The sequence below is a fragment of the Meriones unguiculatus genome, chromosome 5, assembly GCF_030254825.1.
Source record: "Meriones unguiculatus strain TT.TT164.6M chromosome 5, Bangor_MerUng_6.1, whole genome shotgun sequence".
Lineage (NCBI taxonomy): Eukaryota > Metazoa > Chordata > Mammalia > Rodentia > Muridae > Meriones > Meriones unguiculatus.
Window position 1 is genome coordinate 40,241,724 of NC_083353.1, and position 13,771 is coordinate 40,255,494.

The 13,771-nt window shown below is 48.5% G+C and overlaps 1 protein-coding gene across 1 annotated transcript in view; it reads left to right on the forward strand.

Annotated features, from left to right (window-relative positions):
- Add2 (adducin 2) overlaps nucleotides 1-13,771 on the forward strand; it is a 98,728-nt gene that overhangs the window by 50,987 nt on the left and 33,970 nt on the right. Inside the window, exons 2-4 of the mRNA XM_021634518.2 lie at nucleotides 6,538-6,636; nucleotides 9,955-10,171; nucleotides 11,796-11,934. Of these exons, the coding sequence (XP_021490193.1) occupies nucleotides 9,989-10,171; nucleotides 11,796-11,934 (322 nt within the window). The 5' untranslated portion in view covers nucleotides 6,538-6,636; nucleotides 9,955-9,988. The remainder of the gene's footprint in view (nucleotides 1-6,537; nucleotides 6,637-9,954; nucleotides 10,172-11,795; nucleotides 11,935-13,771) is intronic.

Below are 13,771 nucleotides of genomic sequence, written 5' to 3' on the forward strand. Positions count from 1 at the left end.
CCTAGTAACTGTTAGCCCGCCTCTGTAGCTGCACTTAAACACTTGAGATTGATTCAGCTTAAAAAGAGGAAAAGTTTATTTTGGCCACAGGTGTCAAGGGCTCAGCCCATGGCTGAATGGTCCCCTTGCTTTGGTTCTGTGACAGCATAGTACACCATGGCATGAGCCTGTGACAAAAGGGACTGCTTGCCTCATGGCTGGGTGCAAAGGAAGGACATGCTTGACACCCCACAATCCCTTTTAAGCGCATACCTCCATGATATTAAAACTTCTTACCTCTTAAAGGTGTTAATACAATTTTCTCTTTGCCCGTTTTGTGAAAAACAAAACAAAACACCACCCATTACAAACCTTAACAACAACAACAAAATACCTCCACTAAAAGAGTGTTTCTTTCCACCTGTGGTAGCCAGGGATGTTTTCGGTGTTAGTGGCAGAAGGCATTAGGGCAAGCTGCTCCCTGGAGCTCTTGGCTCTGCAGAGAGAGGTATGAGACAGGACCTCAAGCAGCGCTGCCACCCTGGGCCAAACAGAAGGACTCTGTGATGTTTGTACTTAGCCAGGGTTTCAAGGTGTGTTTCTCTGGGCTTTAGCACTCTTGACTGAAAACAAAGGGTAGACGGGGTGACTGCTGACTAGGGCCTGGATGGATTGCCAGACAGCAGAGGTGAGAAATGGTGACTCAGAGGACACTCAGCCTCTGTCTTTATCCCAAGATTGCAGACCTTTTCCCTGGAGGGATTGTGGGTAGAAAGCTAGTTCCTACCAATCTCTGCAAACTCTACATGCCCCTCTTCCTCCTTGTGAAGGCTTGAGGGCCGCTTAGTTTGGGGATCAACAGCCCAGTGTTGGAGCCTCAATGTTGGGAATTGCATAGTTTCCGTCCACTGTCCACTTACTTACACACCACCCCTGAGAGGGACTCTTGAGAGCAGGGACTGGGGATTTGGCTGCTTACATCTCCAGCAGCTGGGCATGGCCTGGCACATGGCTAGATATTTTGTGAGAGGACTGTTTTTGAGTCCAGGTCCAGCAGAGCTCAGAAGTGACTCCATCGACCTTAGTGACTGAGCAGCCATGGTAGCATGTGGGGGTGATCTATGGCCACCTGCTACCCCTGAAGCCCACCTTGCCAACGTGAACATCAGAAGTGCCCACCGGGCCCTGTCTCCTAATGGCCACTTCCCCCTGAGCTGGAGCCTGCTCAGTTCTGAGCCTGTTTGCCAGGAACAGGAACCAGACTCCTCTTCCCAGGTTAAATGTTTGGATACAAAGCCTGGTCTTTGGCTGGGGCCATTGGCTGATTCCCATATTCCTTTTACACCACCACCACCACCACCACTATTCTACTTGGTCTATGACATCTACTCATCTTAATTTGAGGGGGTATTTGGGGGAACAAAGAAACAATAAGCTGTCTGTTGGGTGTATTCAAACCCAGGCCCTGTTATGGACCAGCTCAGAGCCCCAGATCTAGTCACACCTCACTTGGAAAACCAAGATGCTGGCTCTTTGTGACAAGGCTGAGGAGAAGGCCTGGCCCAGCCCCCACAGCTTCTGGGTTTCAGAGCTCTGTGCATTGAATAATATCTGTCACTAAGATCTAAGTCAAGACCTTCATTCTCATAAACATGGACCCAAAATGCTCCAGTACTCTGTCTCTAAAAGCACAGAGCAAGGGCCTTCATTTCCAGGCCCTGTATCAAGATGACCAGTTGACTCCATGTCTGCATGAGTGTGTCTGTGTGTTATATGTACCCTCATTTCAAAGAACACAGTCTTGGCTATGACTCTCTGATGGCTGGGAGGTGACAATCTTGATTATGGCTCTCTGATGGCTGGGAGGTGTTGACCTCTCCTGGATCTCTTGACCTGGAATCTGGTTTCAGTTCTTGCTTATTCCTGGCCTCTGAAGCTCCTGACCAAATTGCTGCACAGTGAGAGGAAACAAGAGTCCAATCCCATGGGAAGAAGTGCTTTCTATTGTTCATGATAAAAGGTGGATGGAAAACTTTTCCAGTAGCCCCTCAGATGTGAGGCCCTCTGCCAGCTTTCAACATTCCCCTAGGCCTCTCCAGAAGAGCATGCATCAGGAATACCCAGAAATCAGTACTCAGGTGACCCAAGGCATGCAGCAGTGAAGAGCTTCTTCCGGCCATCAGGGTTTCAGGAGACCGACAGCAATTTCACCCCCTCTCTTCCTCCTCTTTTCTGGTCTTTTTAAAGTACTCTGGTCCTAAGTAACCACAGTGGTTATTATAAAGTGGAACATGGAAGAAAGTAGAATCATGTGGTGTGAGAGACTGTGATAAGTGTCCCCATGATCCTGCCTTTATCTGGACATGGCAGGCAGGGTGTGGCTGAGTCTCTTATTTAACTGCCCACATCTATTCTGAAAAACAGCGGCAAGGCCACAGCCACTGCCTCTTCCACTTGTGGGAGTCTACAGGATGGAGGATAGGTGAGTGTGGGTTCCAATGCTATGCATGAGGCCTGCAGCAAGTGCCTGTGGCTGGCCTTGCCTGTAACGGACCTGGGAGGGGGCAGCTGAGCCTGTGATAGTGATGACCTGTAGTGTGAAGGCAGCCCATGGCTGTTCAGGCTCTGTGTGCCAGGCATTCAACTGTCAATTCTGATGTGGAGACACCCCAGTGAAGTGTTAGGAGACAGTCACCCACCTCTTAAGCTACACAGAGCTTAATCTTTAGATTTTAGTGGATCTATGGGCTCCTATCTGTTCTTTCTTATAGCTTCTCAGTTCTTTCCAGCCTCAGGGAGCCAACGCACCCTCCAAGGACTATGAGGGACTTGCTCTAGGTGAGACAGAGAGGAAAGTGCCCTGGGCAGTGACTTGCAGTACAGCTGTGCTCCCAGCTTACCTGGAGCTGTGGAGAGCAGGACAAAGACCTGGATGTACCTGGAGGAGCATCCAGGAGTCCAGGGCTTCCTGAGCCAACAAGGGTCCTGTGGGAGACAAAGTACGGGGAATGGGTTTTTGGAAAGTGAGATGATTGTGAGGTATGGTAGGGACATTACCTGCTTCTTGGGCTCCTGGGGTCAGTGTTGCTTGTGGACTTAGACTTGTTTGGCAGGATTAAGGAGAGGTGAATGTGGATTCTGGTGCCATGCCTGAGACTTTCAGCAAGAGCCTGTAGCTGGCACTATGTACTTCCCAGTGCACCATTCACATGTCTGCTTAGGCCGTTAGCATTTATCCAGCACCTACCTTACACCAGTCCTGTGCAACACTCAGAACAGAGAAACACCAAAACAACTCCTTCCCCTTGCTAGGAACTCTGGGTAATAGCTGTTGCTCTTGGGTTATAAGAAAAATGAAAAAGTAAGAGAAGGTGAATGAGAGCTGAGGATTGAGTAGAGTCCACAGAAAGATGACACCCGAGTGTCAGGAGTGGGTAAAGAGGGAAAGATGTTCTGGAAGACCCCACTCTTCCCAGAGGAAGCTATGAGCAGCAACAGGGCATGATGGGAAGTGGGATGTGCAGGTACTAAATGTCATCTCAGGGTGTGAGATGACATTTCATTCTATATAGGTGCTCTTCTCAAGAGGAAGGGGGGGAGGGAAGGAGAGAGAGCCTGGGATCACATGTACCATGGCTCCCAAGTTTGTGTGTATGGGGGGTGTCAGTGAGTTTGAATTCAACTTAGAGCTTGCATTTGTTTTTTAAAAGCAAATTCACAATTATAGTTTTATATTTGGCAAAGGTAAAAGGAAGAAATGTCTGCTTTTTTGGTAACAGGATCTCAGCTTGACTAAGTTTTGATTGAAAGAATAGGAATTAAAGACCATAGCAGGCAGGGGTGTCGGTTGTGATTTTGGGTCAGTGACTTCAGCAACCAGTTGGCAGCAGTCAGGAGACAGGAAGGGTCACACAGGCCACCTCCCGTTAAAGGACAGAGACAAAGGAACATAAAACTAGATCTCTGTGGCTAAAATCTACAGGACAAGGAGAGGGGACTCATGGTTTGCTCTCTGGTTTGCTTAGGGGGAAGATGCTTGTGTGACAGAGAGATGGGCCCAGAACAGGCACAGCCAGGCCACGGTGGGCCTGCCAGGCCACAGTGAGCCTAGCCAAAGCCAAGGCTGACTGGACATGCTGATGTCAAGGCTGTCATTAAAACTGGAAAGGTTCCTGTAATCCCAGCACTCAGGAGGCAGAGGCAAGCCTATCTCTGTGTACTCGAGGCCAGCTTGATCTACAAACAAACAAACAAAACACCTGGAAAGGTTCTTTAGTAGCATTTTTGTGTCTTGAGTGTACATTCTCTTCTCCAGCCACAGACTGGAATCCCCTGTGAGATTCTTGGTGCCTCTCTGCCAGCTTGGCAGCATACCTAGAGTGGGTGGTCCTGGTGTTTTGACTCTCTAAGCCACCTAGCAGTGTCAGGGTTTCAAGGGTCTCTTCCCCCTAACTTGAGTGTGATAGCCCGTACTACTCTTTGCTTTCTAGCTCTTTGGGGTCTGAAAGCAAAATGTAAAGATGTCTGAGTTAGTTTTATGTCCACTGAATACAAGCTGGAGTCATTTGCTAAGAGAAGTTCTCAACTGAGAAAATACTTCCATCAAGATTGCCTGCAGGCAAGTCTGTAGGATACGTTCTTGATTAATAATTGATGTGGGAGGGCCTAGCCCACTATGGGTGTTGCTAACCCTGGGCTGGTGGTCCTGGGTTGTGAGCAAGCCACTAAGCAGCGTCTGTTCATGGCCTCTGTGTTGGTGACTTCCTTCAGTTGCTTTTGGACGTGGTGTTTTATCACAGCAGTAGAAATCCCAGCTAAGACAGGGGAGTTCTTGAGGCATGTCCTGGGAAGGCATAGGAGTCGGTGCTGCTGGGGGTGCTCTGGCCCACGCAAAGCCACCTTTACACTGTGCCAATCTCCTGCCTGTTCCAGCCCAGCACACTCTGTGCCGCAGTCTGTGCTTAAGCAGAGTTATTGCACCGGGGTAGTGGCTTACAGGAAACGAATGAGAACTGCAGGGCACTTCACTTTAGTCAGGGGGGACACCAAGACCCCAGGCACAGAGCTCTGGGGCACTGAGGCAGGTCATGGGAGACAGCTGCCTGCCTCCTGGTCACTTCTTGGGTAAATTCTTTACTGTACAGTTTAGTAAAGCTTAATGGCACTGTTCAGACCAAAGCAATTCAAATCTTGGTGAGTTTTCACTTCTGAGGCAGGACTAGTTCTAGGGAGGGAATCAGCAGTATCAGCAGCTCCATCACGGGTCAAGCAATGAAGAAAATGTTCTGGGGTGTAATAATGGCTATGACCCTGTTGTAGCTAAAATAATTAAAAAATGAAATCACTGTTCAGTGGTCGCCAGCTGGTGCCAGGCATGCAAACACAGAGCCTGGCTCTCTTGGAAGCATTTCCAGTCCCTGGAGTAGCAGGCTGAACTTTAGGGCTGCCCTTGACTGCAGGGTACCAAGGTGTTAAGCTCCAGGCCACTGGATGGGCTTCAGAGGCGGTGTCTCAGTGAGCACAGACATGTGAGCCCCCATATCCATTCTCCTTGCTCCTCATTGAGAGGCCCCTTCTCCAGCATCAGGACTGGGAAAGAGCAGAGCCATGTTTGGGGCACATGGAGGAGGCTGGCTCTGGGTGGGACACCAAAACACCTAGAGACTGGACAACAGGACTTCCAAGTGAAAATAAAAGCTCTCAGCTACACACACACACAGAGGAAAAAACACGAATGCATGCATGCACACACGTGTGCACACACATGACATATGTGAGCACAGATGCATGCATACTCATACATGACATGCACACACACATCCCACCCACTGATCTTCAAGGATTTTTGGCCCCTGCTTTTGCAGGGGTGACTTCCCATGTCTGTTGTATGTCAGCAACTTTGCCCTTTAGATGATTCCACCCACCCAGTCCTAGCTGGGTCCTCTCCTCCTTGCACTCCATGTGAAGTTTTTGTGGTCGAGGCTCTCCGACTTTCCTGTGGTATCCTTCAGGCTGTTTCCATCTCTGGGGAGCAATCCTAAAATTCCTCAGTCTAGCACTTGTGAGTCCAGTGGCTGTTAGTAAAGGTTTTTGAGGGCCTTGGGCAGGAGGCCTCTCTCCTGGCACCATACTCTGCTTCTCCCACTCTCAGAGCAACTGTTGTGGCTGCCTCCTTCTCCTCCTTCCTTACCCCTTCCCTTCCTCCTCCTCCTGTCTTCATCTCTTTTTCCTTCTCCCTGCTCCCCCCTCTTCCTTCCTCTCTCCTCTCTTACTCTCCTCCCAAGGCCTTCCCTCCTCCCTCTTTCCCTGCCAGCTTTGCCTCCTTCCTTTCCTCCCTCCGCCCTCAGCCTGAACTCAGGAAATGGGGTTTTAAAGGAAGTTTGATTCCAGTTATATAGGCCACTGAGCCTTCTTACCCTGTCAGTAGCCATGTAAGCTTTTAAACACTCATTTCCAGATATTTCTAAGTGGGTCTGAGCATCTGTGGATAAGTGAGGGGAAGAGCCTCAGTGGAGATCAGTGTGGCCGAGGTACTGACGTGTACACTTTTGTCTGCAGCTCCTACCTGCCTGTGTGAAGTGTGGCTGTGCCAGCCCTCCTAGTTGTGAAGATCTGGCACTGAAGACAGAGACTGGACAGGCCTGGTTCAGCCCACTGGTGAGTGGTCCATGGCTTGATAGGTATTGGGGCTGGGGTGATGGGAAGGAGTAGAGGAGTAAGGGCCTGGGCTAGACAGGGTTCAGGTGAGTAAACACTGCCTGTGAGATCAACAAGAAAGTTGACCTCTCTGGCTTTTTCCTTTATCTGAAATTGAGGACAGTAGCACCCACCACATGGAGAGGGCCTGAGTATAAAAAACATCCTGGGGAGTAGAAGTTGCCTGGACCCTCAGTCTCATTTTGCTGAAGGATCACATGGCTAAGGTAACAAGACCACCCTATGGGCACCAGAGATGGAGCCTCAAACCACTCCTCCTTCTGTCTGGCAAGGCTAGAAGCATATGAGCAGATCCCATCCTCAGATCCAATAATTCATTGGAATGACTCTAAAAACAAGCTAAAAATGCTGTGTTTGCAGTCATGGTATTACCGTAGATCTAGGTCAGGGATAGCCATGTTAGAAGACATACACATGCAGGGTCTAATGTGGACTTTTTCTCTTCACCAACCAGGATGCATCCTCACACCCCAGTGTACAGAGAGGTGTTTTTAAGTCAGAGAGCTTTACCACAGAGGCATGTCCTTTGGTGAAACTCAATCTCTAGAAGGGAGAGAGAGTCATAGGGAAAGAGAATGAGAGAGAGAGAGAGAGAGAGAGAGAGAGAGAGAGTTTGTGTGTGTGTCCATGTTTATGGTATAGACCAGGAACCCTTAACTTCTCATTGTATTCCAGGACTGGTCTTTCTGGGTGGCCAGACTCTCTCTGGAAGCTATCTGGGGGCCCATAGGACTCACCTATTTTAGTACAAACTCAGGTTTCCTTGAAAGAAGTTCATGATGAGAAACAACAACAACAAATCCTATCTTTTGGACATTTAACAAATTCCACAAAAGTTTTGAAGCTTGGTGAAGGAACTGGGTTAGAATCCCAGAGGCTTGCTTCCACCATCTTGGCCCAGAGAACTTAACAGCCCCTGAGATCTGATGCATCATTTTCCTTTCTGTGTTCCTTGTCCTAATAGAGCTCAGGACTAAATTGACTTCTTGGACTAAAACATTTCATTATAGTTATTTAGTATGCACCTGCTTACAGATGAATCGCAGCCTCTTTTCATGAAGTTACTAATGGGAGGAGATTACGCCCGCTTAGTGGCACCTAGTAAGACCAAAGACAAAGACTTTGTCCCAGTTTGCCATCTACAGGCCCTGTTTTAAGAATTCACATGCACAAACTTTGCTATCCCTTAGCTGATGCTCGGTGCAGTTAGGTGAATTGGCCAAAGACCACACAGCTTCTAAGTGGCATTGCTGAGATTTGAACCCAAATGGTGTTTCAGCATTGCCACCTTTACCCACTAAGCCATCTGCAGGTAACTTCCAGCACTGTGAAAGGGAGTAGCAGAAAGGATGCCTTACTTCACAGAATCCCTGTTTCTTGCAGACAGAGCCATCCTTAGGGGAGCTGGAACCATAGCCAGAGGGCAGCCAGTCATGGCAGAACAGCTGTGGACCAGTGTCTTTCTGATAGACAGAATGTACTGAAATCAGAAGGGCTCTGGATCAGCTGTGATGGACCACAACATTCCAGGATGGGGGACGTAGAAAGAACTGATGGCCTAGAGTCCTGCGAGGATGTCTGTTGGGATGTAGGTAGCTCATATACCCATGATCACCCCAGGTCCATATGCATGGGGCAGGGATGCTTCCTTTTATTTCAAAAACACCCAAGGCTTAGGGCTTTGAAAATGCTGTGGAGATTGGCTAGATTAGCAGCTGAGTGGGCAGGACCCATGGGAGGCTTCTGGCTGCAGTCCAGAGAGTCTGCTGTCCTGTTCATGTCTTCATAGCTTGGCTGGAAGGTCTCCTCTGCACCTGTCTTCTCATTCCTTCTTACCCCAAAGGTCCAGGGATGAGCTGTATGGGAGCAGAGTGGAGGCACAGTGTTCATCACTGGCCGCTGGGGATGATGGGGAGGCAAGATATTCCCTTGCCTCAGGACACCCAGATCCTCTGTCCTTCTGTCTCTTCTACATGGATTTTTCTGTCTCCAACTTTCACAACCATGTACAGTCTGAGCTGGAAGGGAGCCCAATGGTCGTTCTGTTCACCCCTCAATGAGAGATGGATAAGACAAGGCAGAGAGGGAAAGAGACCCACTAAGCCCATGCAGGTGTCAAGGGACAGAGCTGTTCAAAGCGCAGGTGTCTGTCTGATTTCCAGTCCAGACCTGCTCATCTGAAATGACCCCCAGCCCTAGGCCTCTCTCTCCATTTAGAAGATATATGAGGCCCAGGACAGCTATGGGCAGATCCAGCACAAAATCATAGAATTATTTAAAACACAGTGAGGTGTTTCACTTTGTTAATTTTTGGTATAACTCAATTGTGAGCTTGAATAGATTACTGCAGCTTAGAGAAGTCCAAGGGCAGACACCCTGACTTAGATGAAAGAAAAGACTGTGTGTGGATGTCCCCAGGTACTCTGCATATTTTTTGCACCCTGCCAAATCTGTTTTGAGAGATTTTCCCTCCTCCCCCCCCTTCCTCCTCCTCTACATTCTTTCCTGACTCCCGACCCCTCATCCCTCATCTCATGTTCTCAAACATCTTCTCCATAAGACCAGTCAGATGGTGCCTGTTGCTGGGCTTTTTAAAAGACAGTCTCATGTAGCACAGGCTACACTTGACTTTGACTCCTGAATCTCCTGTCTCTGCCTCCTGAATGCTGGGATTGCAGGTATGTGCCACCATACCCTATTTATGCAGTATGTGTGTATGTGGGCCTTGCTAGGCAAGCACTCTACCGAGTTCCTGACAGCAGTGCCCTTTTGTGAATTTATTGACCATAGCTTTTGAGGAGGCCTACAAAAAGAAAAGGATATTTATATAGTTTGTTCAGGATGCTGGGCACAGATCCCAACCAGTTCCTGGATGTGCTAGGCAAGTACTTTTCACTATGAACTGTACTCCAGCCCACTTCGATGAGTTCAGCATTTTACTAAAGAGCCCATAGGTATTGGAATAGCTTCCGCCCTACTCTGTTGGAACTCAACACAGAAAGGAAGGTTTGCAGGCCGTATTTCCACTCCACCTAGGAAACCTTCTCTAACACCCCAGTGTGGCCAGTTAAGCTGGAGCCTTGTTTGCCCAGAACCTGAAGGTGTATGACAGCCCCTATGGGTCATAACCCGGGAGACTGGCTTGCCTCCTCACCTGGAAATAGCCACAGGCCATGGTGAATCACACCACCCTCTGCCTCAGCAAGCAGTTGGCCTGTTAGCAGCACAGCCTGTGCTCACCCTGTTCTTCTTCTACAGGGTTCTAGGAGTGGACTGAAGCCTTCACAGGAACATGAGTGAGGACACAGTCCCCGAGGCGGCCTCACCGCCACCCTCTCAGGGGCAGCACTACTTTGACCGGTTCTCTGAAGACGACCCTGAGTACCTGCGTCTTCGCAACCGTGCAGCTGACCTGCGACAGGACTTCAACCTCATGGAGCAAAAGAAGCGAGTCACCATGATCCTGCAGAGTCCTGTGAGTGGGCAGGGCAGGGAGGGCTGACCTCCCAGAGACCCGAAAGACCAGTGGCTCCCTCATTTAGGGTATTGGCAGTTTATGCTTGCTGAACAAGATGGGCCTGGCCATGTGGGTGTTTGACTCCCCCAACCCCAATCATTGGTCAAGAGCAAGCCTGGGGGGTGTATATAAATTCTGGTTCAGAAAGCGGCAGAGAGACAAGACCCCTGCCCCAGTTTTCTATGCTGTATCTGAGCTTTGGTTTCTAGTCCTCCTTTCCAGCAACAGGCAACAAATAGTTGTAAGCTGACTGGGTCTCCATGGGGCTGGCCTGTGGTTCCCTTCGCTGAGCATCATGGAGTATCCTGCTCACTAGAGTGAGCAGAATCTGAATGTTCATCCAGGGTTGAGGAAGTGAGGTAAGAGGAGTGATGGAACAGGAGCCAGCCTGATGCAGATACTTCTGAGTCTCTAGACCAGGGTGGGTTGGTACCTGCCTCACAGGGCCTCAGAGCTCATTCCCAAGGCAGGCACTATACTGAAAAGATGGCTGTCTAAGGAGGTGAGAGTGCTTTTGGACTTCACCTCAGGTAGAGAAGATGAGCAAGAGAGAGAGGTGGGGGAAAGTAGGAGGTTAGCACATGTGGCTCTGTAGGACATAGGCTGGGAAGCCCAGTGAGGAAGCTGGCTTCTTCAGGGCCTTTTGGAATAAGGTATCCCATGGTCTGTGGGCAGTTTTCTCTAGGAGCCAGCACACAGACTGCTCAGAAGAATGGGAGGGAATGAGCCTAGGGCTTTTGTGGCCTGTGTCAGGGGCCTGGAGGAAGACAGCAGGTACTTAAAGATCTTAGGGTGAAGGACCCCCTAGACACCCAGAGAATCACCAGGAGGGGTGGCAGAGTAGAACAGCACCAACCATGGTTAGTGAGTAAGGCAGGATAGGGGATTCAGGACCCCTACATCTTTGTTTCCTTTCATAGGCTCCTCAGCATCGTGTAGTTCCTGTTCCTCTCATGTTTCCTCCTGCCATCTGGCCAGCATGATAAGACGTTCACAGTGTAGTGGCTGAAAACCCGAGTTTGATGTCGTACACCACTGCAGACATTCTCTACCCCCTCTCCCTCTCCTCCTATCCAATGGGGAGGGAGGCTGGCACACTTTCTCAGTCAGTTAATTATCTCTGAGGTGAAGTCCTGCCATGCCTGGTATGGCCTTGGCCATCACTCATATAGAAGGGAGCTGGAATCTGGTCTACCCCCACAGAAAAGGGGTCCCAGGCTCACTACCAGAGTCTCTTTGATTACCACCCAGCAATCTGAGGAGGCACCAGAGGCCCTAGTAAGCCTGCCTGAGGGGATCCCTCAGGTCCTCAGCCCTCACTGAAGAGCTGGAGGAGCAGGCCCTCTGGAGACTTACTGCTGAAGGGAGTGGGTGGAGATCATTCCCTGGGCAGAGCTCAGAGACCAGCCCCAAGGAACTTGCTGAGGCCTCAGTTCCTAGGGACCTGCAGGGTTCTCAGTCTTCCTGTGAGGAGCTGGGCACCAATCCCTGGACACCTGTGGGGACTTAGCCTTTTGTGAGGACCTGCTGGGCCCCCAGCCCTCCATAATGAACGGGGCACCAACCCCTTGGCCTGCTGCAGTCTTTCAGGGAGGAGCTGGAAGGCCTCATCCAGGAGCAGATGAAGAAGGGCAACAACTCCTCCAACATCTGGGCCCTACGACAGATCGCGGATTTTATGGCCAGCACCTCCCACGCAGTCTTCCCAGCTTCTTCCATGAGTATGTGGGTGTCTGGGTGTCTGCCAGGAGCAGAGGAGGAGGGAGGAGGAAAGAGGGAGGAGAAGCACCAGAAGCAGCTTGGTTGCTAGGCAATGGCCAAGCTGCAGTTGCATTAGCAGTCCTCAGCAGAGAGATGCCTGGCTCTGCTTCGGATGTTGCTGTGAATTAGAGATCCACAGGAGAATTGTCTGTGATGCCAGGAGTGGGAAGGGTGGAGGTGACTTCAGGGGATGAGAAGAGGCAGGTGGAGCTAGCCAGAATAATGGCTATTGAGCAGTGAGAGGAGCTAGGAGTGTTCATGGGTTCCCTTCTGGGATTGTGCAGCTCTGCCCACAGCCCTTGAAGCTGCCCTTGCTCCATATGACTCAGACATACAGGATAATGGCTGAGCTAAGGAAAGCATTTGGGAAAGAGAAGCCAAAACATACTCCACTGAGTTCTGAGAACTCCAAAATCACCGTTAGCAATATTTTGATCTATCTTTTTAAAATATAGTTTGTTGAATTAAAAAATACAGTCATATTACACATATAATTTTAATGGTATATTAACTAAATATTTGCATTGTAAGTGTTGTTCTGCAATATGATTTTTGTGGATGCATGCTGTTGAATCAGTTGCTCTCTATTAGACTTTTAGATTGTGTTCAGCTTTTTGAACACATTATGAACTACAATGTGGTAGACATCTGGCAAATAAATTTGATGCTACATGCACAACTGTCTTCTAAAGACAAATTATAATATGACAATGATGAAGTGACTGAGTTGTCTTCTGAAGATGAATTGTAAGAATTGCTAGAGGGATGCAAAGATATGCCTGGAGACATTTTTGCATAGTGCAGATTGCGTCCCTTCATCATTCTGGAGAAAGAGATCTGCCAACTTGTTCTCCATGGAGTGTGGCGGGCCTTGCCCTTCCCCCACTTTATCTTAGACTGTTTAATTACCATTTCCTCCCTCCCCTCTCCCCCAGACAGGCTGTACCTAAAGCTTCATCTGTGCTTTTTTATAGCAAAATGTTTATTCCCATATTTTGCCAATTTTTCTGCTAGTGTACTTTGAATAGGCTTTCAGATCTTTAGAAATTAATGTTACTTTTTATGACATGTCAAATATATTACAGTTGTTTTTCTCAGTTTCTCTTTTGCCTGTTCATTTTGTTCAGAGCATTTTTCATATTGGAGAATATATTCTTGTAGAGGAGAGCCCTTTGTTATTTTCCTTTGTGGCTTCTGCCTGTAGCCACATGCCTAGACAATAGGACAAAGAACCATAGTCACCAAATTATTTTAACCTCTTGTACAAATTTATTCGATAAAGTAACTTTGGAGTTATATTTGTTCAGTTCTATTCTCCTTTACCTTAAAATGGTCCTCTTGGGATTTCAATCGGAATTTTGTTAGGATTGATTTGGTAGAGGAGTTGAAATTCTTATTTTTGTTTTAGAGTATAGTCTCCATGATTCATAAATGAATCCTTATTCAACTTGGATATGCTGTACACATTCTCTTGAATTTAAAAAAACATTTATTTACTTATTCATTTATTTTTGTGTGTGTCTGTACAAACATGTGTATGTGTGTGAGTGTGTATCCACCATGGTGTGAGCATGGCGGTCAGATGACAACCCACAGGAACTGATTCTCTCCTCCACGTGAGTCCCTTGGCTGTAAGCACTTTTACCCACTGAGCCATCTTCCTGGCCTTGTGGTTTTGTATAGAAAATCACATTGTCTGCAAACATTGTCATTTTGCCTCCATTTGCCAACAGTTTTCCTTTGGGCTTATTTTTTCAGTTTTATGCCCTCAGGCTTTAGAATAATGTGGTCGTCCTT